The following is a 26,133-nucleotide window of genomic DNA, read 5'->3' on the forward strand; positions in this document are numbered from 1 at the left end:
TCAGCTACACCGTAATAACCCTCCAACAGAATCTCACAGAATGCACAAGAGAGAGCTTTAACACATAGGGCTGATCTCGAAAGAACTTATCTCATTTAAATAATGGCTCCCATCATGGTGGGTCCCTGAGGAGAACTTTTCCATGTGGCCAATGGTCCATTGTAACAAGAAACAACAGTCTGACTGGCTCCTGTGCCTAACGGTGTGAGGAGGTCGAGAGCTCTGAGCAGGCTTCAGTTCAGCCCCCACCCCCACCCAGACACTCTAACACCCATCATTTTTGCCCTCATCTCTCCACCATTATCAGATAACATTTATTGAGGTTACTCATGCGTAGGGCTCCATCTTCTTCCACTGCACACAAATTTTCTTCCTGACTTCTCTTTTTCTTTTTGGTTTGTGCTCAATCTGCTGATTTTATCCCTCTGGCTGCCAAGTGTGAATGCTGCCTCCACCCACTCTATCAACAATTCATTTCTCTGAGAGTGCATCCAATTGTACACGCAGCGTGCCCACGTGTGGCTCTTCCTCATTCAGGGCCAAGGATCACAATTCTTGGACAGAAGGAATTGACCAAACAGTGAATCATCCTCCAAGTGTGTGCAAGGATGGAAGACAATTACCCAAAGGAGTCATAGCGGCCCTGTGAACATTATAGAGGAGGGGCAGGGAAGGGGGAAGGAGTGGAGAGAGAGATAGGAGATAGGAGAAAGAGAGGAGGGGGCAAAGAAAGGAAAAAGGAGAGGCAGCGGGAAGAAGAAAGAGGGAAGAGGAAAAGGAGATTCCCATGTACATGCAGGAGAGAAAGAGAGGGAAGAGGCAGAGAGGGATAAAGGGAAGGAAGGGGGAAGAAGACACACAGAGACAGGAGAAGGAGAGGAGAGAAAGGAGAAAGGGGAGAGAGAGCAGGGAAGAGAGGGATAAGAGGAAAGGATGCAGAGCATGGTGGCACATGCCATTAATCCCAGAGCTCCAGAGGCAGAGGCAGGCAGATCTCTGAGTTCGAGGCCAGCCTAGTCAACAGAGTGAGTTCCAGGTCAGCCAGGGCTACACAGAGAAACCCTCTCTTAAAACACACACACACACACACACACACACACACACACACACACAGCGAGAGAGAGAGAGGAGAGAGAGGGAGCAGAGAGAGGGAGAGAGAGAGGGATGAGGAGAGAGAGAGAGAGAGAGAGAGAGAGAGAGAGAGAGAACAGTTGTGGAGGAGGGAGAGACTAAGAGACTAACACTTCTCAGTGGACATCTGTTTACAACTTCCCTTTGTGGGGAAAACATTCCAATTTTGTGGAGCATGGCATTCACATGCCCCTTGTCCTGATTAAGATCCTTAACAAACCCACACTCTCCTCCGCCCTCTCAGCCCGTCTTACCTCATCAAGACATCTCTCATACTGTTCCCTTTGATTCTCATTTTCCAGCGCCAGGGCTGAATTCTCCGCCTGCAGTAAGAGACAGAAATAACACCCATAAATCAATGGAACGTTGTGTTATGTGACAACTCATTCAATATGGTTGCTAAATATACCTCCCCAGGACCTCGGGTAATCTCTTAGAAATACCTTTGACAGGTTTGCTCTAAGTACTATTATAAGTATGGCAGGGATGACTCCTGTCTTACAGGCTCGCTCACGAGCATACATTACGATCCTAAGAAATCGGAACTTGATATTCCGAACAAGTAGAAAATCAAATCAGGGCTCTATGCATGAGTGTTCCACAGAAGGATGCCAGTATTTATTTTATGCTATGAAAAACGTCAGAAACGCCTAAATCTACCACATTAAGAACTGGCATGGTCTCACAACTTAATACTTGTTGGAGTCACAAAAACAAGCCTCAGGTAAAGCTTTTAACTTGAAAGACAAAGTCCAGGTGTTATTCTGGGTGCCAGCCAATGACTCTACAATATAGGATGATGAGAGAAAAGGCACACGTTGAATCGTCCTATGGATCTCTCGCTCTCTCTACCCTGCTTCCTCTGATTACAGCTTTCATGCTCCTTAAAGCAATAGGCATGGCAGTGTTGATAAGCTATCTTAGTTTCTTTCACTGTTGCTGTGGTAAAACAAGTCAACTAACTTCTGGGGGAAATGGTTTGTTTTGTTTTCTCTTGGTCATAATTCAGGTAAAGTTCATTATGGCAGGGACGTCAAGGCAGCACCATTCCTGACTTTTTACATAGGTGGGTTATGGGGCTCAAACTCAGGCCCTTATGTTTGCACAAAAACACTGTGCTCACAGAGCCTCTTTCAGCTCTGGAAGGAGCACACAATCTGTCTGGAGAGTGAAGTAGGCTTTCAGATGGTGTACAGGTCAGCGCGTTTCCTTTAGAGCCTCTCTCCATCAGGTTCAGGAAGTTTCTGGCTGGTAATACATGTGCAAACACATGCATGCACGCCCGCACAGATGTATGTGCGTGCGCGTGCGCGCGCACACACACACACACACACACACACACACCACAATTTTCAAGTATCATGTAGACTTCCCACACATTCTCCCTCCCATTATAACAGTCACCACTTAGCCACATCTGCACACCCATCCTTTTGCCTTCTCATCTCTTTCCTGCATCATGAAGGCAGGTTTCAGACAAGACCCCCGTTTGCCTCTTGTATGGGTTAAGATGTCCTCCTGCACAACTACATGCTGGTTATTGGTTTCCTGAAAGACCTTTGTGCACTATGGTATGATGATCCGCACTCCTTATTTCAACCTCAGACTTGGACTCATGATGCCTTTAGACTGAACTTTTCTAGTCCATAATTCTTATTACCACCCAGTAGCCTTTGCTCTGAGCCCCTCCTGTTTGTATGCTTCTGACTCTCTCTTCTTTTGTCCCTTCCTTACCTGTCTCTTCTCTTCCTTTCAACTCTTTTCCTTTACAGCCACTTCTCCATTTTCCTCCCCACCGACCCGCTTAGATCCTCCCTCCCTCTTCACCTTGTTCATTTCCTGTTTCTAGCATTCATTTTCCATACAGAGAACTGGGCTACCCCCCCCTCCCGCCCCCAGCAGTGTATTTACTGGTTTGCTCCCCTCCCAGAGCACACAGGAAACTGTTACACCATGGAGATCCATGCTAAGGAGAGGTGAGGATATGTTCTTTTTCAGAGTAAATGCATTAATGGAAATTCTCTGCTCAAAGGTGACCAGGTCACTCCTCTGCTCTCCTAGCCCATGGCTGATAGGCAATTCATTTGTTTCTGGCAGCGTTTAAATTTAATTTCCCCTCTTTCTGATTTCATTTTATTGCTGTCAAAGCTACACTGAGAGGCGCACGCTCAGTGAGCCTCCCTCCATCAATACTCCCGTCTGTCCACTTCTTGGCTAGATTGGTAGCAGGGTTTCCTCTCCCCTGTTTTCTCTCAATGCCTCTTTAAAACAGCACCATTTGCCGCCTCTCATCATTACATATTTATTTATGATTTCCCCCTTCTTGTATTATTCTCACCAGTATATCACATGCAATCATTGCATTGACTGTGTGCTTGACTGAGTGCCCGTGTGCCTTCACATGTGTGCCTGTGACTGAGTGCCCGTGTGCCTTCACATGTGTGCCTGTGACTGAGTGCCCCTGTGCCTTCACATGTGTGCCTGTGACTGAGTGCCCCTGTGCCTTCTGTGCGTGTGTGCCTATGCATCTGGAGGCTAGAGGTTGATGTCCGGTTTTCTTCTCGGTCATTCTTTACGTTATTATTTTGAGATAGGGTCTCTCAATAAACTTGAAGCTCATGTATTCAGTCAGGCTGGCTTGTCACCAAGCTCCAGGATCCTTCTGTTCCTCATCTCCAGTGCTCGGATTACAGGCATGTGCAGCCATGTCAGAAATTTTAATGCAGGTTCTGGGAATTCAGATCAAGCCCTCATGAACTCATGGCAGGTATTTTATTGCTGGAGCTATTTGCCTACCATCAGAGGACTCTTGCACCCTCACTTACCCTTATTCTGGCCCCTTTGGTGGCTAATGATCAATGGGGGGGGGGAGATTAACCTTATATTCTCCATTATTTCCAGAGTATTTTGAAATCCCCCCTTTACAACATCTCTAAACCACACACCTCTTTGGCCACTCTCCTAGGATAAGTCATCTTTCTGAGAAAGCAACATGGATTGGCTCTCTTGCCCCTCAACCTCTCAGCCAGCATAGCAGCTCTAGTCACTCTGTCCCCTGTGTAGATCCTGTGACTCTGGGCTCTCTCTTTCTTGCTGTCACTTTTCCCACAGGCCTCTGCCAACCTCCATGGCCACAGGCTATGTCCCACGTCTGTGGGATCCTAGACATCACTTTACACTTACAACAGCTTGAAGTTGAGTTTTTTGGTTTTCACAAAGAGAAAGGCATGAGTATTCCATGATTTCATTTCTCTTTATTATTGCTATTAATCAATTTTTTCTTTGAAAAATTCACACTCAAAATTCTGTCTTCTTCTTCCCTCTTCTGCTCCCCACCCCACCCCCCTCTCTTTGAGATTGAACCCCCGACCCTGTCTTTACCAAGCAGCTATGGAAATTCTCTACCACTGTCTGGATTATATCCACCTGGCTCTAACCCTCCAACTCTTCTCTTATCCCCTACATATTTCGCTCTCCTCTTCAAGTCTTCTTTAATTACCCGCCCTGTCTAATTAATGTTGCAAATGGTGCATGGGTTTGAGTTCATCTGCTTGGGCGTGGGTAACCTACCAGTAGCCATCCCCAGCTAAAGAAAAGCGACTCCTCCTCTCCTGGCAACTATCAAATGCAATATGAAAATGGATGCTGTTCCCAGACTGCAGCTTTCTCTTCTAGGCTTGTTTCACTTCTGCTTTGTTGAACTTGCCTCAGGAACAGCCAATGTACCCATTCAGTTCTTTCCCGCAGCCCAGGTAGTAGGGCAGTTAAGGTTTCCATTCAGTCCTGGGGCAGCTATTTAGATGATGCTAGGGTGTCCAACCTTTCGCCCATTAGTTCACTTCCTGGCTTTCCAGCTCTGTAATGAACAAATCTGGAAGAGCTAACTTGGTCCATAGAGTGCTTGCTGCATAAACACAAGGACCCGAGTTCAATCCAGAAAACTGATAATGAAAGTTGAGCATCTGGAATGCCATCACTAGAGTGGCAGAGACAGTGCAGCCTTAGCTGGAGCTTGCTGAGCAGCCAGTTTCAGGCCTGTAAGAGATTCTATTAAAATGAAGGTGGACAGTACATGAGGCATGTATCTGAGGTTCACACATGTGTAGGCATTTTCATACACAATCCATGGGCACACACACACACACACACACACACACGCACATGGATGCACACACACACACACACACACACACACACACAAAAGGATACAAATCCTTCAACTAAAACAATTTCAACTTCAAAGCTTAAGGTATCGGGAATTACCAGGGCGAGTGCTGGACTCCAGCTCTATAAGATGACTGCTCTCTGAGGGAAAGGTTGTTTTGGATGGGATCTGTTGACCTTACTAAGGAGACTTGGAAAGAGAAAGGAGGTAACGAAGGTGGCCAGTTTACACTGTTTCTCTTTAGATATCTTGGGGGAAAAGCAGGCAAGGAAATAAAATAGAAAACGAGAATTTACATGGGATGTCTACATCTCTCCTCTACCCACATCACGTTGCGATAACACAATGATCGATCCATTCAGATAATTACCGTCATTACAGTTTACCTTGCCTGCCTCCCATTTACTGCTCTGACAATCCATTACAGCCCAGCAAATTAAATACAGAGAGGGTGCTAGCAAACACAGTCACATTTACAGCCACTGTGCTCAGTTACAGAGACATGATTTAATTGATGTAATCCCACACATCCCAGGAGACAGCGAAGATTTCAACAATTATACCCAGGAAGCTAAAATGATCTTGAACTCATGATTTTCTTTAATCCATTCATATTTATTAGAGATTTGGGATTAACCCACTTGCAGCAGGAAACAATGTGTAAAGAAACAGAAAACCCTTTTAATTAAGGGTGATTTAAAGAAACAGTGGATATTGATACAGATGAGTTGGGAAAAGAGAAAGAGAAAAGAAGGGGAAATGTAGGCATCATTACTGAGAATTATAGAAATTAGAACACATCATGTTTCATCTTAAATATGCGATTAAGTCAGGATACCCAGAGGACTCAATTAGAACCTTCATGTAGATGCTGCTGTTGTTGGATCTTTGGGTTCCACTTTATCTTTTACAGTGATTAAAACCTTCTGCTAGATTTCATTCCTGACAGAGGATTTCCCACTTGGGGTAGTGTGTCCATGACTTCAAATTATACTGATCTCTGTAAGTTTGAGGTTTCATTTGTAAAAAATTCTGCTTTTTATTTTTATTTTTCGTGTGTGTGTGTGTGTGTGTGTGTGTGTGTGTGTGTGTGTGTGTGTGAATGTGTGTAGCTCCACATAAATTCAGGTACATGTGGAGGCCAGAAGAAGATCCCCTGGACATCACCTGGAGCCAGAGCTCCAGGCAATTGTGAGCTAACTGGTGTGGGTGCAGGGAACCAAACTTAGGTCCTCTGCAATGGCAGCAAGTGCTCTTAACCACTGAGATGTCTCTCCAGCCTGCTTCTGGTTAGCTGTTGTTGTTTGTTTTCTAGCTATGAGTTCAGTTCCTTTATTGCAAACTTACAGATGTCAAAAGTTGGACACCCCAGTGCTTACTTTTAAAGAATTCCCACTCCATTTATATTCAGATGCAAATGAATGGTGCCCTAAGAAGATCTGCATGTGAAGAGACAGAAAGTCAGTCTTTAATCACAGCATTTCATTGTTAGGAATCCAGCAGTTTTGCTAAGCTAAGGAGATCATCTGGGACAAAGTATTTCATTTTACCTTCAAATCCTATCAAGCTATCTTTCTGATTAGCCTTAGGACTTCCTTGTAATCACATCTCCCACATCTTATAAGGTAGAAGAAAAGACTGTAGCACTCACAGTTCTCGCCAAACTGTAGATATTAAATAGTCACCTATCTATACAGTCACCCATCCAGACTGTCACCCATCCAGTCATCTATCCAGACTGTCACCTATCCACATTGTCACCTATCCATACAGTCACCCATCCAGACTGTCACCTATCCAGACAGTCACCTATCCAGATAGTCACCCATTCAGACTGTCAATTGTCCAGACCGTCACCCATGCAGACAGTCACCTATCCAGACAGTCACCCATGCAGACTTTCACCTATCCAGAGTGTCACCTATCCAGACTTGCATCTATCCAGACAGTCACCCATCCAGAAAGCCACTTATCCAGACATCACCTATCTATATACAGTCACCGATCCAGGAAGTCACCTATTCAGCAGGTGCTTTCCCTGAGCCAGGAGCAGGCTCTGCTTTTCAGTTAGATGCCAGGAAATCAGGGGCTGTAAAATTCTTTGAAAATAAACAAACAAATAAACACACAATAGAACACAAGCTGTGAGTATATTTTTGCGCCTTGGTGAGTTCTCACAGATATATTAATAATTACATCTAATGCCTCAAAAGGAAGCTGGAATAAAAAATGAGCCCCTGGAGGTTTCTGGGCCATTCTGTTTCATTTGCTGATTTAGTGACACATATCCATTTTTTTTTTTTTTTGGTTTGTCATTTTGACTTTAAATTTACATTTTATGTGCTCTCTTATAAGCAGATTTCTTATGCACACACACTCAGTAAGAACTCCTAGGTTGGGGCTGGCAAGATGGTTATACTGGTTGGTTTTATTGTCAGCTCAATACTAACTAGACTCATTGGGAAGAGGATTTCTCAACTTAAGACTTTTCTGGGATGTAATTGGCCTGAGGATATGTAGAGGGGTATTTTTTTTTATTGCTAATTAATGAAGAAGGGCCCAGCATATTGTGGGCAGTGCCACCTCCTGGGCAGGTGGTGCCAGGCTGTATAAGAAAGCTGAAGGAGGGAACAAGCCAGTGAGCAGCATTCTCCATGGTGACTGCCTCAAGCCCCTACCGTGAATTATGGCTCTGCCTTCTTCCCCTTCAGTGTTGGGTGGTTACCTGTAAGCCGAACCCTTTCCTCTACCAAGTTGCTGTTGGTCATGTCCCCCTCCTTCCCCCCAACAAAAAAGGGAAAACAGAGTACAACAATGGCTCAGTAAGTACAGGCACTTGTCATCAAGCCTGTTGAAGGAAGTTTGATTCCTGGGACCTATATGGTGGAGGGAGAAAACCAGTTTAAAAGGTTGTCCTCTGATTCTCTGTGCATGTATGACATGGCATGTCTGTACCCAGCCTTACCCAGCCTTACACATATACATCACATAGAAATAAATAATTTTAATCTAAAGAGCAGAGAAGACTAAATGCTTGTCAGCTTCTTTTCTCTTTAAAGTGCAAAAACACTGTCATAGGGCTCTATAGAGGCCCAGGGAATGTTCTGGAAGGGCCTTGGACAGGCCAGTATCACTACAGTAGAGTGTGTAGGTGCAAAGGAGAGACCTGTTGTGAGATAAAGATGGATGGAGCCTGATGTGCTCACATGTTCATGATCAAATCAGCATCTTTAAGAATTTAGTGCCAGACACAAAAGGGAATTTGAAGAGACAACAAGAGGACTAAAATTACAATTCCAGTATGCCTATCACATTTATAACATCTCTGAGATCAAATAATAGAGCAGAGGAGAGGAAGACAGATACGAGTGACATCACAACACATCTATCAGCACTTATCCAGTGTTTGGAGGAGCAGGGCTGAGAACCATGAGTCTCAGAGAAGTTGAGAAGTCTTTAGTAGACATGGAAAAGATGGGAAGAGAAAAAAACTGTTGGAGATATTTTAAGGAAAAAATCATTTTGTTGTTTACTGTGTCATTCTTGCCCATTCTTATAGAGAAAATCTCAACATTGTGGGTTGTCAGCACTCACACAATGCCTGCAGATGCTTGCACTGACACCAACTCTTGGTCTTTCCAATATCTACATGTTTTCATGAAACCATATTTTCTTAGGGTTCCCCAAGCCTCACGAGAACACTACCTATTCTATTAGGGAAGAATATTGACTTTGGCTTAAGACTTTACATTAAAACAGGTAGAGTTTGTGATTTAATCTGATTATATGGCCCAGACCTTGGTCTCTGCTGCTGAGGATGAGTGCTTTCGCAGGAGGTGCAGTAGATAGGCAGTGTGGGTCACCAGAAGCCTGCCCTCTGCCCAGCTCCCGACATCTGCCCACTTCTAATAGAAACACGCAGCAGTAGCCCAGAGGTGCACAGACAAGTAGTGCTTTCCAACTTCTTTCAAGGACATTGCTCAACAGGGAAATATCAGGGGGAGTGTCATTTGTCCTTCAGGCCCTTAGCTGAAACTGAAACCACACTGAAAAATCCTCTGACTTCGCCCTGCCTTTTGCCATCCCCAATTTTCCTCACTGGGATTGTTGTCATACAACTCAAACAGAATATTTGAAGAAGTAATCATTAATTCAGTTTTCCATATATGAAAGAGAACTGTAATCTCTGTTAGATGGCAGGCCAGCAGCTGGAAGTGTAGGTAGGTCTGGGTGAAGCCAGGGCAACGGGAAGAGTTGTTATTGGGAGGCACACGTGACCTCCAGGCAATGATGATGGTGGTGATAATAACATTAACAAACACTAGCAACATTTGCTGTTCTCTGTGCTCGGCAGTGGATAATGTGCTTTCTCTCTCGTAATACCCCCAACAAACTACACACATGGGGTAACTGGTGTGCTCCCATTTAACACATGAGCAATCTGAGGCTCCAAAAGGTTCACTGACTTTACACCACACAGTCCGAATGAAATCACAACGACTCCAACCCAGACTGTAAATGTCTTAGCACCCCACTTTTAAATATTTGGCTATGATGAGAGTATAGTGAAATCCACTTCCTGTCAGAAACCACACTTTGGGTTTAGATGGCCAAGAGTTAAGAGGAGTGAGTGATGCCTACTTCTCTACCCAGAAGGTGCAGGCGGCAGGAATGGCTTTACAAACCTCTGGGAATGAGGTGAGTTAATGTCTGCAGCTAATGCTTATTCGTCTCATTCACTTAGCCTTGAACACTTTCCCGTGGCGGCTTTGTGTGGTGAGCGGGTGGAAGCCGGCAGGCGTTTTGGAACAGCTTGGCCCCTGAGATGACAGGACTGAGAGGAAGGGTGATGAGATTCCTCACTGAGAGAGTGAAGAAGAACTACCTCAGTGCACAGCTCCGTGCAGGTGCGACAACAGAGAAATAGGTTGGGAGGCTGGCAGCCATCAATCATATTAAAGAGCTTTCATTCTGAATTACACACAAGTCTACCAAGATGATATTGAACCAGGGTGCACGCCATGGACTTACCCAGCAATGTTTACTAAGGAGTTATATACAAATGCTATCTAAGTTGAAAACAGTTTGATGATAAGAGAACTAGCTTTTTGGTGGCATTTTAGAAGTTTATAAACATTTTCCAGGTGTGTGTGTGTGTGTGTGTGTGTGTGTGTGTGTGTGTGTGTGTGTGTGTGAGAGAGAGAGAGAGAGAGAGAGAGAGAGAGAGAGAGAGAGAGAGAGAGAGAGAGAGAGAGAGAGAGAGAGAGAGAGAAAGTAACCAGGAACACATAGTGACAGCCCGGCTATTTATTAATGATTGTGTGTCACCGCTCAAGTCACTTCACCATGTTTAGGCTTTTCCTTATACTTTATTATTGTTTCTTTCTCCATCTCCTTCCTTCATTTAAATTTTAGAAGGCTCAAATACATATATGACTTCTATATGTCATTCCCAGCTACCTCTAGAAATAAACATAGCTTTGGTTTAGTCTTTCCTAATTTTCTCTACAAAACATCTGTGCACATTCTATTTATTTATCAGGCTTAGTGGCTGGGACCAGATGCTGTCAGCTGAGAACAGCCATGGAACGTACAGTGGAAGCTTGGGTCAGAGCAGGGATCAAGGCTAAAGTACATGGTGGGCTTCTTAACATCGCAGCTGTACCTACCAGGAGGGTGGGATAACTAGGATAGCGTCAAAGTATAAAGGCAGAGCCTCCATCTGTACTTTGACCAGTTCTATGGCTGCCTCCCCTGATCCTAGTGCACTTGGAACACATTTCCAGCCAGAATAGTAGCCACCCCAATGGGTACAAGCTGGGACGTGTTGCAAAGGTGAGAAATCCTGCCCAGCCCCCCGATGGCAAAGCTGACTGCGCCCTACAAAGACTCTTGACCCATATGAAAGGGAAACTATTAGTGAAGTGAGTTCTGGTAGATGTCAGAGACTCGTCTGATACTGGCTCAGTAGTAGTATCGGACACATGAAGAAGAAAAGAGCACCCGACAAGATCAGCTGACCTCACCCAGTATATAATGGGCAATCTCTGACAAACCAGAGAGAAATTGCTCCAAAATGTCTTCCACACTCCACCTCTCCCACCTCCCATCCCCCCACCCACCAATTTTTGGTGCTGAGGATAAAACCCAGGACCTTGTGTGTGGTAGGAAGGTGCTCTACCACTAAGCTATATAGCCTGGATCATTTTACAGCCACTCTCGAATATTGCAGAGCACAAAGCTTTTTCAGCTTTAAGTAAGAGGTGTCTTGTTGGATGGGTAGATAGCACAGTTGTTAAAGTGCTTTCTATGCAAGCATAAAGACCCAGTTTGATCCCTAGAGCCCACATAAAATGCCAGTTGTGGTGCTATATGCTTGTTAGCCTATTACTGAGGATGTGGAGACAAATGGATCTTGGGGGATTCTTGAATCTGGCTAGATTAGGCAAACTGGCAAAATCCAGGCTCAGTGAGAGACCCTGTCTCAATAAACAAGACAAAGGTAGATGGGGGTTGTAGGGAAGAATAACCAATACTAAAGGCCTTTGAAAAGGCCATATGGAAAAACATTTATAGAAGCTTCCTAGAATATATACATGCACATATATAAAAGGAGTAATAGACTTACCCTATAATAAGGGGACAATACCCCTACCAGACACCACAGGATAGTGAATAGAAGCCCTGGTGCCATGGGTGGGCTTCCTCTTTTTGAGTTTTTCATTAGTGCAGTACAACACACTCCCCATCTTGGTTACCCTCCAGCATTTGGTGGTAAGACTCTATTAATGAAGGTATCACATACTTGAATCATAAGACATGGCCTGAAAGCTTCCTCCCTACTAATTAGCTCTCATAGTGCTGGAAGACACTATTCACGTTACTAGTGGAGAGAAGTAATCAACAGTCTTAAACTATTGTGAACATGACAGGCTAAAATATGGTGGCCTGGCAATATATGCCCACTGGTGTATTAGTGGTGCAAGTGTTATGAGAATAACCAATCACTTTCTGATTGGATTCAAGGCCCACTTCACAAGACAGAACTCATTTCTGGTACTATTAACTAGGCTAAGAACCCAAGGCTAGAAACGTTGTAAGCCATTGGGGGAAATTTTACTACTATTATTCTGCCAAATAAACATATTAATAAAGTTGCCCCAAGATCTTATCTTTACACTAACAGTTTAGTGTGGTTATCAACCCTCTTTGAAGAAGCTTCTTTGTGGAGAAGTTGGATTTCAATACCGAGACTCATACCTAGTCAATGTGCAGAGCATGAGAGATTGTGGACGGCTCAGGTCAAAATGGGACTGGACTGGACTGTGGAGGACTGCTGCAAAACAGTATTTCCAGGGCACAGCAGGACATTGTGCACATAAACTGATAGTAGTTGTGTCTGCATGCTCAAGACCGGCACAGGATTAAGACAGCCAACATCCCAGCACTGATTAGAGCAGAAGTCACAGTGTTCCACTCCCAGTTAAGGAGCTGCTGGCAATTTTCAGTTGCTGGATGGAAAGCCAGTTTCCAACAGGGATGGCCTCTGAAAGGCTACCTATTCTCCACAAGATGGCCCTATGCCCATGTACACACTGGCAATACTAAGAGGATTCAATAGGTTTTAAATGAGATGGAAAATTTGTGAGGAGGAGTTGGGGAAGGGCAGAGTGAGGTGGAGTTCATCAAAATACATTGTATGCATATATGAAAAATTTCAACAATAAAAATAATAAGATAAAGAGATAGCTTCTGAAGAACAACACTGAAGATTGTCTTCTGGCCTCAACACACACGTATTATCAAAGACAACATATGGCCCATATGGCCTACTTTCCCCCATCCCCCCTCAGGATTTTGCGAATTAATATAGCAATTGTCTAACTCTAAATAGTTACAGATTCTGATCCTATAACAAAGATTCATACTTCAATCTATTCGCTAGTTATCTATTTTACAAAGGGCTGAGCAGATATAGTATATACTTGTTCTATTCACTGAGTCAATGAAAGGGTTAAGCCAGCTTTCACTAGAACCCATAAGCTGAGCTCAGACTTGAAGGCAATCTGTTGATCAGAGAGGAGAGTCCCCAAACCATTGTGAAGTCTCATTAAGACAAATGTGGATGAAATGTCAGGCAGAGAACAGTAAAGCTTATTTCAGTCTCAACAGATGGCTGGGAAAACAATGTCTTGTTGATCTGCTGAGAACAAATTAAACATGAGGAACCCTTCTGGATAATGAGAGAGTTTGTGTTTAGTATCTGCATTTAACAGAGGTATACACACATCTACATGAGGGCTTCTTGACTTTGGCACTACTGACATTTCAGTTTGGGTCACTGGTTTTGGAAAGCTATGCTGTGAGCTGTTGCCAGTGAGCTAGCAGCCCTGCTCCCCATCCATTTGTTGCTGTATGGCATAACATGATCATCCTACCTCTAGTTTAGAGAGGCCTTTGGCCTAGTAGCCATAGTAACTAATTAGTCTAAGCAGAACACTACAGAGGTAGAAGTCCCATGGTAATGATGATGGAATTGTAGAATCACTGTCTCTCCCTAGTAGACAGAGAAAGGAGGGGCACAGGACCCTCACCTCAAGTCCAACTATTACTTTTCCCTGCCCTCGCTATCTCCAGCCTCAAGTGATCTTGGAAAATGCTTGAGTATACAGGAATCAGGAAACTGGCTGAAAACTAGACTGACTCCATGATGCAGTGTCTAGGAGATCTTCACCCATGCTAGGGTAGCACTTTGAACTGACACAGCTGTTTAGAGGCCACCAGGTTCCTATAAGTAACCCTTGCTTCATATTCTATTAAAAAAACAATAAGGTCATTGGTTCATCAAATCGGAATTAGACGGAATCTTGACTTTGGTCTGTTATTGGTGGCTTATCTCAGGCTTGTTTTTGTCTTCCAGGAAAAGTTAAGAATGCTATAATATGCCAGTAGAATTCTCCTTCTCTCCTGTTGGTACCAAAATGTGTCCAGATGTTAAGACAGTGTGCTCCAGGAGGACTGCCATAGTCATGCACCTATTTCTGTACAGGCATAAATGTCAGTGTCATCAGAAATTGCATGACAGCTTGAACTTTAATATATTTCTAAACTTTTGATTATCGAGGATTGGGAAATTACTCCCTACCGTATACTTTTGTAGATGAAGGAAGATGTAGCCAAGTAATAATGATCTACCAAAGACTTTATGTGTGTGTGTGTGGGGGGGGGGGGGTTGTGTGTGTGTTTGAATGTGTGCGTTTGTGTATGTGTGTGTACATTTATGTGGACATGTGTGTGGAGCCCAAAGGTCAACTTCAAGTGGCCTCTTCATTGCTCTCCACCTTATTTTCTGTGACACAACCTCTCACTGAATCTAGAACTCAGCAGTTTGGCTAGGCAGCCTGGCCACTGAATTATGGGGACCCTCCTATCTCTGACTGGATAGTCCGAAGATAATAAACACGTGCTCGGCTTTTTCCCAAGTCTTCATGCTTATATAGGAAGAAGTGTAACTGAGTATACCATCTCCCCAGCCTCCGTATTTTACTGTTGGCTGTCAGTCATTAAAATAACAAAGCAGGAGGAAATCTGATCCTCATCCGGGGAAAAAAAGAAAACCAGATAGATACTGCTGTGTTTTCATCCATCCCTTCTACCTATGTGTAGGCTGTAGACTGGGGAGAACATGTACCCCAGGACAGCAATAAATGCTGCCACACAAAGTCGTAAACATAACACAGCATGATGTTTTCTTGCTTTCATTGTTGGCACTTGGTTGATTGTTTTTGAGCTTCAAGTTCTTGGATAACAACAGCATATTGCAGAGTAAATAGGTCGAAAGCTGGGGGTACCTTTGGCTGGGGGAAGTATTAGGACCTGAGCTTGATCCTAGAACCCCTGAAGGCAAAGTGGGGCATGTGGTGCAATCTAATGATCCTAGCCCCTGGGAAATTAGTAACAGGTAGATCCCTGGGGCTTGCTGGGGAGGCCAGCTGAGCTTACCAGGTGAGTTCCAGGTCACTGTGAGATCCTATCTCAGAAACATGGGTGACGAATACGGATCCACACCCACCGTTATCCTCTGGCTTCCATGTGTACATTCACACATGTGAACTTGTACCTATATGCACATGTGCACTGGCACACACACGAGCACACACATACACACACACACACACACACACACACACACACATTGAAGATTAGAGCTACACTGTTCATTGGGGTTAACTAATTCTGATAGATTTAGATGAAGTAGATTTTTATATTTGTTTCCTTCCTTCTTTCTTTCCTCCATTTTTGAGTATGGCTGTCTGCCTGGATGAGCCTGTGTGTGTATTAGGCCATGGAGGTCAGAAGAGATGCCCTCAAGCTGGAGTTACAGGCAGGCAGGCATGTACTGCCCACATGGGTGCTGAGGAATGAATCTGGGTCCTCTGCAAGAGCAGGGAGCACTCCTAGCCACTGAGCCATTTCTCAAGCCCCATGAAGTGGGTCTTAATTTTATCCTACAACATGGTAGAACGGTAGAATTTGTGTCCAATTATGAGTCGTGCCAAGCTCCTCAGAGCGCATTCCTTTGATGCACTAAGTGGCAGACTCAGGTCTCACACCTACTGAGTTCCGATTAGGAACCAGGGCGGAACAATTATCTAGTCAACTGCTCTAGAGGGAATGCCACCTTAAGGACATGACCAAGTTCACACCTTCATAATGAATCAGACAGCTGCTCTGGTGTGATGGCAGCTAACATCTCACCCATGTGCACCATCTCTGTAACCCCAGGAAACACTGTTCACATTAAAGCTGAACTCTATTATGGAGTCTCACTTTGGATGCTAATTAGCAACCCCATACTTACAGACCTGAGCATGTTTAAATGCTTTGTCTCTGACTGGAAATACATTAGATAAGCATGGTACATGAAATAGGATTTTGCCTGTAGAACATATTTGGTATGGAAAAAAATAACCAGTCTCTCATTTAAAAATACAGTAGCAGCTCTTCCCAGATTTTTAAAGCCATCCTAGAATTACCGTCCTAAAAAAAAATGAGGCTTTTGGAGCTGGGGGATGGTCCAGGGGTAAAGTGCCTATCGCACAAGTAGGATTTCTAGCACACTTGTAGAAGCCAGGTGAGGTGGCATGCACCTGTAAAGCCAGAACTGGGCAAAGGACTGACGTAGGAACATCCAAGTGCCTTGCTGGCTGGCCAGATTAGCCAGATGCCTAGTTTCTGGCTAAGTGAGAAGCTCCATCAAAACATAAGGTGGAGAGAGGGGGGACACCAACTCACATACGAAACCCTTGACCCAGCCAACCAATGATCAGCCCACCTTGATTTGCATGCCATGAGAGAGAGCCCAGCACTGACACTATTCATAATATTCTACTATACCTGCGGACACGAGGCTAACATAATAGTCATCTGAGTGGCTTCATCCAGCAGCTGATGAAGGCAGACAGATGTAGAAACCTACAGCCAAACATTAGGCAGAGCTCTGGGAATATTATGGAAGAGGGGTAGGGTTAAAAGAACAAGAGAGGTCAAGGACACCACAAGCGATCCTACAGACTTATCTAACCTGGACTCACAGGGGCTCACAGAGACTGAACCACCAACCAGAGAGCATCCATGAGACAGATCTAGGCCCCACCCCTGCACATGTAACAGACACATAGCTTGGTCCTCACATGCGACCTCTACCAGCAGAAGCAGGGGCTGTCTCTGACTCTGTTGCCTGACTTTGTTTCCCTTTCCCCTAACTGGACAGCCTTGTCTAGCCTCAATAGAAGAAGATGCATCCAGTCCTACTTGATATGCCAGGGTAAGTTGATACTCATGGGAGGTCTCCCTTTCTCTGAGAAGGGAGGGGAGTACAGGGGATGGGAAAGAAGAGGGGAGGGCTGGGAGGAGAGGAAGGAGACGAAATTCCTACTAGGTTATAAAGTAAATAATTTAATTAATTAATAAAAAGTAAGGTGGAAAGTAATAGAGGAAGGCACTAGACTATTGAGGCCATGCAGGAGGAACAGCAAAATAGTGTTAGAGCTGATGGAATGCAGCCTACTGTTTAGATTAGCACACAGATGATGAATGTGCCTCAGGGAAGCAGAGCCCTGAGGACTTCAGACTGTTATGGAGCATTGCTCTGCGTGTTGCCTTCATGGTCACCATATCCCTCATAATCTATTAGTTGTATGAAAACCCTAAGGAGGCTTCTGACCCCTCTCACTGGGTGGCTCTTAAAACAAGAGTGATTGATCCTTTCCAAGCATTGCTGCTGGAACAGATTAACGATTTGTCTGCCACCCTCAGAAAGGACTCAGAGATGTAGATTGTCAGTAATGTCCACCTTCCCTAGGGGAGGGGAATAGGGTGAAAGCAGGACAGAGGGAGGAATGGGAGGAAAAGAAAAGAATTCGGAGATGTAGGTCATTAGTGAAGTTAGTGGCTTTGATGTAGAAAATCTTAGGGAACAATTTGAAGTTCAGAAAGGCACACTCTTAATTGCCGAGCTGGGGAACTTTTTAGGTCAGGGAACATGAATAACGGCAGCTGAACTAGCCCGAGTTGATGCGCCTCTCCTGATAAAGCTGGGCTGGTGGTCAAGGTGGCGATCAATTCCTCGTACCCATTTTTGCCCTCAGCTTCTTGATATGATTTAATAAAAAAAAAAAAAAAAAAAAAAAAAAAAAAAAAAAAAAAAAACCAATGTGTAGATGTGTGCCCTGGGAACTTAAAGTAGAAATGACTGATTGGTGTTTTATTTAAGAGTTTAGATTTTTGATTCTTTTAAGATGTTTATACTTTTACTTTTCAAGATAAATAATGAAATAATTGATCCTTTCTTTGTAACTGCCAACTGTAGCCTGCCAGTCAGAGGACCTGGCTGAGAAAATGACCTTGCTTGCTTACTTTGTTAATCTATAACAAGTTGCTTAGTTACAAATGTGTGTGGGTTCGTGAGGATGATTTTTTTCATCCATCACACACAAAGTATTTTATCATGTGAGGGTATTGGGGAACATGTTTTCTATGTATACCCATTGTAACTGTTCACTTAAAGAAAAGCTAGAACCAGGCATGGTGGAGCAGGCCTTTAGTCCCTGCACTTGAGGAGGCAGAGGCAGATGGATTGCTGTGAGTTTGAGGCCATCCGGCTCTGCAAAGTGAGTCCAGAACAACATGGGTACACAAAGAAACCCTGTCTCAAAAAGGAAAAAAAAAGAAAAGAAAAGAAAAGAAAAGAAAAGAAAAGAAAAACAGAATGAATCCATGTTGTGTTTTTTTGTACTGATTGAAAGATTTTTACTAGGATATAAAAGTGTGGGAGAAAAAATAAATCATTGGAGCTTTGCTCTATCCACACAATGTGTGTGTGTATCTGTATGTAAGTATGCATGCATGTGTGTATGCATATATATGTATATGTATTGTACCTCACTGAACACACTGTCAGAGCTGGTCTTTGACACTGGACATCAACTTTGGCCTCTGCAGATGCATTCATATGTACAGCTGATCACATTGGTACATAGGTCTTCTACAACACACACACACACACACACACACACACACACAGTGAAGTTTGGGGACTGGGAAGGTGGCTCAGACAATAAAGTGGTTGCTACCCACAAATAAGGATCTGAGTTCAGATCTCCCGCACCCAAGTGCAAGCAAGGCATGGTGGCTTGCACTGAGGAGACAGAGACACATGGACCCCTGGGGTTCACTGGCCCACAAGGATAGTTTACTTGTTGAGATCCAGAACTTTGAGATACTCGGTCTCAAAAAACTGAAGTGTGCAGTGCATGATGAGGAACAGTGAAGGCTGACTTCTGACCTGCATACCTGCCACCAACCCACACAGGAACACACACACACTGGAGACAATCAATCCAGTGCTGTGTTCAGATTTTCTTTGCGAGGGCAAATAGCTGCTTTGAGCATCAATTGGATGCAAATATGTGCCTGGGGGTGAGGACCCAGTTGCAGGTTCGAGTGCTGTAGAGCTATCCCATCACCGTCCAGCTTTGAATCTTGGCCAGACTTGGGGTTGGCCTGCAACTGGCTTCTAAACACAGGAGGTTCTCATTTCCATCCAGTTTAAGGCTGTTGGTGTGGTGTGTTTTCAGATTTCATGATTTCTACAACATGCTGGGATTTTTTCACTATAGTTACCTACCTGTAAGCAATTAATATTGTAAATAACATGATAATATTATTTATTTTTAAAGTACTATGGTAAAAAAAGGAGATATGTTTATTTTAACATGCATTTATGTGCACTTGGATGAAATATTATAAAATTTGAGAAAAGGACATGCTATTCGAAGAGAAATCACCGTATAGCTTAAAAGCAAAAGAGCAATCCAGGTGAGCGAAGGTGGAAAGAAGGCATCTATGAGACGTGGAGGGAAAGGGGAAAGAGAGTGGCTCTGAGGAGTGCCCAGTTAGACCTCGGTGAATGAGGCAGATCCCTGGTAGGAATCACGAAGAAAGGTCAAGGGGAACAGAGTTATGGCAGTGAACTTTAAAAACACTGACAGCAAACAAGAATACTGGCTTTTCTCATGATGCCTTGCTATTCGCATAAAACCATTAGTCCTTCACAGAAAGGTGTATTGACTTATGCAGACTCTCCTTTGTCATGCCCTGTACAGTACTTTGAGTACTGCCCAGTATTTCGAGTATACTCAGCAAATTGGCCTTATTACTTGCGTGCAGCCTACAGCTGTGAAAGAATGGTCAGTGGGAAGGCCTTCACTCTGGAGTGAATCTGTGGCTTTTACAAAATGGTGGGCTGAGCCTCTGCCTGAGTTTTTTGTATTTATTTTCTTGTGTAGATGTGTATGGAGTGTATGAATATGTGAACGTGTGTGTGTGCTTGTGCGTGTGCACAAAGGCCTGAAATGATGTCAAGAAGCTTCCTGGTTTTTTCCAGCTTATTCATTGAGAATGGGTCTCTCAATAAAACCCAGAACTCGCAGACATGGCCGGTCTGGCTTACCAGTTTGCTCTAGTGATCCTCTGTCTTTGCCTTCGAAGCAATTTAATAACTGGCCAGCTGCCATTTCAGCCTACCATTTTCTGTGAGTTCTAGGGAAAGGAAGTCCAGCCCTTAAGCTTGTTTTCAAACTCTATTAAACTGCCGAGCCATCTCCCCAGTTCCTTTCCTGAAGCGTTGCTAAGAAGTTGCCTTCCTGGGATTGGTGAGTGAGTTCTGCAGAGAGTTCTTGCATTCAAAGTGGATGGTTCACTAGAGACAAGCTGCTGTGCTGGTCTTGATCACTTTTTAGACATTGTTGTTGGGTGTCTACTTGGTATTATGAATAGAAGGCAGCAGGGGTGATAGGCAGGGAGCTGGCTCTGTGTATGTATAAACTCTGGTTCCAAGATGCATAAGTACCCTTAGCTGGATGACTCACACACTCTCTGTAGCTCAGCTGCCTAATCTATAAAATGAAGTAAAAAAAAAAAAAAAAAAAGCAAGGTCCCAGATTGCTGTGATCATTAGGTAGTATGGAGGATGAAGAGCACTGAAGGCCATGCACAGTGCCAGGCGATACTGTGTGGAAGACCTCTAGCCCACAGGCATGTGCAGCTACTTAGATACTGAAGTTAATGCAGCCCACAACTCACTCCCTCATTCATCAGACACATTTCAAATGCTTAATAGCTTTGCTTGAACTAATTAACATATTGGACAACACAGGAAGAACATTTTGGTTTTGTTTTTTCTTTTTTCTTTTTTCTTTTTTTTTTTTTTGAGGCAGGGTTTCTCTGTGTAACAGCCCTGGCTCTCCTGGAACTATTTGTAGACTGGGCCGGCCTCAAGCTCACAGAGATCCACCTGCCTCTGCCTCTCAAGTGCTGGGATCAAAGGCTTGCACCAGCACACCCAGCCAGAAAGAACATTTTGAAAACTGTGGAGTGTTCTATGCAAGAGCACAATTTAAAAGACTGATATATGTATATATACACACATATATGTATATAGGTGTTATTACCTATATTTAATATACATGCATATACTCTTAGTAGTTCTTTTAAAAAACATGCTATTTAGTTCAAGACAAAGACCCAATCCTGACAATGAAAATTATGAAATCTGTTGGCTTGAGAAATACAAGTTGACAAGCCTCAACTCATTACATTTTTATTGCCTTTTTCTTTCAAGCCATGTTTTCATTTATCTCAATTTCTCCTCACAATGTCTTTGTGATGATAAATACATTGGACATTCTCATCTCTTAGACAAGAGAAACACATGTGAACAGTGTCTGGAGACATACACTCCAATATGGCTTGCCTTTGGAAGGGCTAGAGAGTAAATAATATGACAGGCAGCGATGTCTTGGAAAAGGGGGTGGGGTTATGTACTTCTGTGATTTAAAATTAGAACATTCCAGGAAAACTAAAATAATAAACAAAGTTAATAAGAAAGCCAAAAGTTTTCAAAACAACAGCAACAGTAGATGGTTATCAGTGACATTATCACCTATAAGAGTAATGGATACAGAACATCATCGTTAGTGTATGGATGCATTCTTTTTTAAATTTTTTTTTTATTTATTGTATATGTATACAATGTTTTGCCTGCATGTGTGACTCTCCACAAGATTACATTATAGATGGCTGTGAGCCACCATGCGGTTGCTGGGAATTGAACTCAGGACCTCTGGAAGAACAGACAGTGCTCTTAACCACTGAGCCATCTCTCCAGGCCCATGGATGCATTCTTTAACTTTAATCAGCATATACATTTCCCTTCATTCTTAAAATGAGTTGATGGCAAGAATACACAAGACTATGTTATAGGCTACTCTGTACATTAATTTACTTTTCACTTAAAAAATAATGATGGAGGGGCTGGAGAGAAAACTTAGCAGTTAAGGGAAACTGCTCTTAGAGTAGACCTAAGTCAGTTCCCAGCACCCACATTAGGGGCTCACAGCTGCCTGGAAGCAGCAACTTTGGCACCAGGAAATCCTCTTCTGGCTTCCAGGGTCACTACATCCATATGTACATAAACACACAAAAATAGTTTAAAAATAATATTGTAAAGGCTGTATTTAAATAAAAATATTTGTGTGTGTGCACGCACGCGTGCATGCACATGTGCCAGAGGCTGATGTCAGTATCTTCCTAGATCACTTTCTATGTGAGTTTTTTAGACAGGCTCTCTCACTGATCCTGAGCTCACAGATCTGGTTAAGCTGGCTGCCAGCGTGCCACAGATAGCATTCTGTGCTGCCTCTCCAGCGCTGGGGTTACAGACACATGCCACTGTGCCCTGCTGTCTCCTATTTTAAAACATGGGGTTGTTTTTCTGAGGATGGAGCTCTGTACTGAGAGGTGGGTCTAACAGTTGAAGGCCCAAAACTTTCTCAGAACCTTCACTTGGCCTTATGCTGGCAACATGGCACAGGCTAGAGTGATCCGAGAGGAGGAAACCAAAACTGAGAAAATGCCTCCATAAGCTTGAACTGTAGGCAAGCTTGTAGGACATTCTCTTCATTAAGGATTGATTTGCAAAGGCTCAGCCACATGTGGGTGGGGCCGTCCCTTGGCTGATAGTCTAGTCTGTAAGAAAGCAGGCTGAGTAAGCCACAGAAAGCAAGCCAGTAAGCGGCACTCCTCCGTGGCCTCTGCATCAGCTCCTGCCTCCAGGTTCCTGCCCAGGGTGAGTTCCTGAGCTAGCTGCTTTCCATGAAAGCGTGAGCTAGATAAGCCTTTCCTCCCAAGGTGTGATTGGCCATGGTGTTTCATCAGAGCAACAGTAACACTAAAACAGCCTGTGAATGTACCACACTGCCTTTCAGCTCCCAAGGAGCATGCTAGACTGTCACCACCTTTTGTAGAAGAAACAGTCCAGTCTTTTGCTGGTGTTTGACACAAAATATCCCCTTTTGCCACCTCCTCAGTGATGGCGCATGATGCTAAGTATTCACTCCTACATTTATTAACTTATGGCATTTTCTATTATGTGAATTGCGTCTTATTAATCCAAGAAAAGCTGTCTGTCATGAAGTTTCTGTTGAATGCATGTCAAATGAATATATTAAGGACACCAAGATTTGCTTCACTTATGATAGGTGTTGCTTTCATTTTAATTTGTGATAAAGTTATGTTCATATTTTTAAAATGCTCATCAACTCAAATCAGTGTTCCTCTTCCTTTGCTATTTCCTTCACTGGTTTTCCAATCAGAAAACTCCTCTCCACCAGAGAGCAATTAAATAGTCGCTTTTGTTTCTTCAAGTTTAATAATGTTGTGATTGTCATTCTGCACATTTACCTCATTGATGCATACGGGATTTATACGACGCGATGCTATCAGGTAAGGACAGTGTCGTATTCTTTTCAAATAGTGAAATGACTGTTCCAGGACATTCCCAGTGCCAGGGTGTGTCTCTGTGGTTACACTATATCTCATCTACAGCTGTCATGGTCTCTTTCTATGTGTCTCACTGTCTCTCTTTTTCTCTGTCTCCCTCCCCCCCTCCCCTCTCCCTCATCTGTCTCAGTCTGGCTCTCTGTCTTTCTGTGTCTCTGTCCCTCTGTGTTTCTGTCTGTCTGTGTGTGTCTCTCTCTATTTCTCTCTCCCTCTCTCACTCTCCCTCCTTCCCTCCCTCCTTCCTCCCCTCCCCCCTCTCTCTCCTATCATATGTTTATGCACCTAGAATCCAGTGGACAAGCCTCACTGTCACATCTTAGGCCCCGCTCACCTTTTTTTGTTGAGACAAGTTCACTTGCCAGAAGCATCCAGAATGCTAGGATGGCCAGCCTGTCTTTGCCTTCCTAACTTTTAAGATGTGGACTCCAGACACTGGACTTAGCTCCTGGGCATGCAGCTAACCTATCTGCCCAGCCCTACAACAGTTACAGTCTTAAATCTGTAAGACTAAAGGTTTATTACAAAGGCTGAGGGGGCTTGCTCGGTGGTTAAGAGTGCTTGTTCCTACTTTAGAAGGCCCATGCTCAGTTCCCAACAACTATGTTAGGTGGATTTCAACCACCTAGAACTAGAGAGTAGGGGGTGTCAACACATCTGGACTCTGTGGGTAATGATACTCACATCCACATACCATGTCCACACACCCACATATATACACACAATTAAAAACTAAATAAATATCAACAGGGCCTGTCCCAGGCTGGCCTCCTTCCCCGATGTGGAAGCATCCTACTGTAGCTATGGTAACTTCTTGTCATTCCAGGAATGGAAGGGCACTCTTCACCTCTGTCCACATATTTCTCTCATGTTCGTTTGCAAACATGTATTCAAACATGTGTGTTTTATTTTATGTGATCTATAAAATCATTCTAAGTCCTTCCCACAGCACTCCCTTAATCCAACTGATTGTTTTCTTTTAAAACTTTAATTATCCCACTTCTGCTTCACTAACTCTAATGCTTTGTTATAATTGGCTTTCTCAGTTTCAAACTATATATAATGTCACTTGAAGACACCTTTCACTTTTTATGACAGCCAGTTTTATATTTTGGACTCTCTATGAAGGAACATGGCTTCCCGAAACACTATTAAACAAAGTACATGGACTGTTCCTTCCAGAGGTCTTGACTGACCACAGCTAAGGTGGTCAGCCTAAGTTTCTGTGAAGAGTGATAGCGGACACTGCATTAAATTATTCTTTATTCTGTGAATGAATTATAGTTTTTGAGGGGAGGGGGACTCACTGTGTACCCCAACTTCTCTGCTAGGATTATAGGTGTGCTCTACCAAACTCACGGCCAGTCCCTTTCTTTTTTTAAAAGTTCTACTTTATATACTCTTTGTAAACTGCCATCACTGTCAGGTGCCCACCATAACTAGATGGTAAGAACCTGGTGCTGAATACACCACTCACTTTGGATCCGGGATTTGGAGAAATCAATTTTGAACTAATCAGGAAATTCTCTCCTAGCGGGCTATTTTACATAGTACCAGGAGATTCCATGGCAGTTTGTTGAGGACGAAAAGACACTGATAGTCTTTTCCAGTGCTAGGCTCTGGATACTAGAATACTGATTTGCCTCACAGGATGTGCCCACTGAGGCAATAGTGGCATGAAAGTTAGGTGGGCAACCAACTGTTTTCTAACTTAATATGACGCCTGTTTCTCAGGAAGGATTTCATGTCTGGTGCTATAAATCTCACCAAAGACCACGACCAAGGAATTCATGGAATTATACTTTTTGTTCCGATTTTCCAGGAGTTTGAAATATCATTAGTTTCAAATTGACAGAGAGAGTGTGTATTTGTGTGCATATATAGGCACATGCATGTGAAGAACAGAGGTCAATCAGTGGGACTTGGGACTCATTGATTTAGCAAGATGAGCTGGCCACCAAGCCCCAGAGATTCTTTCATCTCTGCGTCACCAACATGAGAATTACTGGCATGTGCCACCATGATTGTCTTTTTACATCAATTCTGGATTTCAGGTTGTCATGTTTGCATGACAAGCACTGTCTAAACCGAGACATCTCCCTATTCTTCTCTTACCCATTCTTGACAAAACCTTATTAAGTAGTGCTTCAAAGTTATTTGCAATTAATAGGTGCTAGGAGAGAGAATCAGTTTTCTTCATGAAGTGACACTGGGTATGTCACCCACATTTCAGGGCGTGGATGTGCTCAGAAGTAGTTGGCCAACACAAAACGGATTCCCTGTTTTGTTGTTGCTATTTTTGTGAAGTTTCCTTGTTTTTGCTTTTGTTTTGTTTTGTTTTTGTTTTTGTTTTTGTTTTTTTTATGAGAGAGAAAGAATATCAAGCTGGATGGGTAGGGAGTGTGGGAAGACCTGGAGTTAGGGTAGAGAAAACATAA

The 26,133-nt window shown here is 43.5% G+C and overlaps 1 protein-coding gene across 8 annotated transcripts in view; it reads right to left on the reverse strand.

The window, feature by feature from the left end:
• The window catches only part of Nckap5 (NCK associated protein 5), a 958,567-nt gene that overhangs the window by 218,887 nt on the left and 713,547 nt on the right, over positions 1–26,133 (reverse strand). For all 8 annotated transcript variants that reach the window (XM_051147290.1, XM_051147282.1, XM_051147283.1 and 5 more), the window contains one exon: positions 1,386–1,454. In XM_051147290.1, coding sequence (XP_051003247.1) covers positions 1,386–1,454 — 69 coding nt within the window. The remainder of the gene's footprint in view (positions 1–1,385; positions 1,455–26,133) is intronic.

This window comes from Acomys russatus, chromosome 6 (assembly GCF_903995435.1).
Source record: "Acomys russatus chromosome 6, mAcoRus1.1, whole genome shotgun sequence".
Taxonomy (NCBI): Eukaryota; Metazoa; Chordata; class Mammalia; order Rodentia; family Muridae; genus Acomys; species Acomys russatus.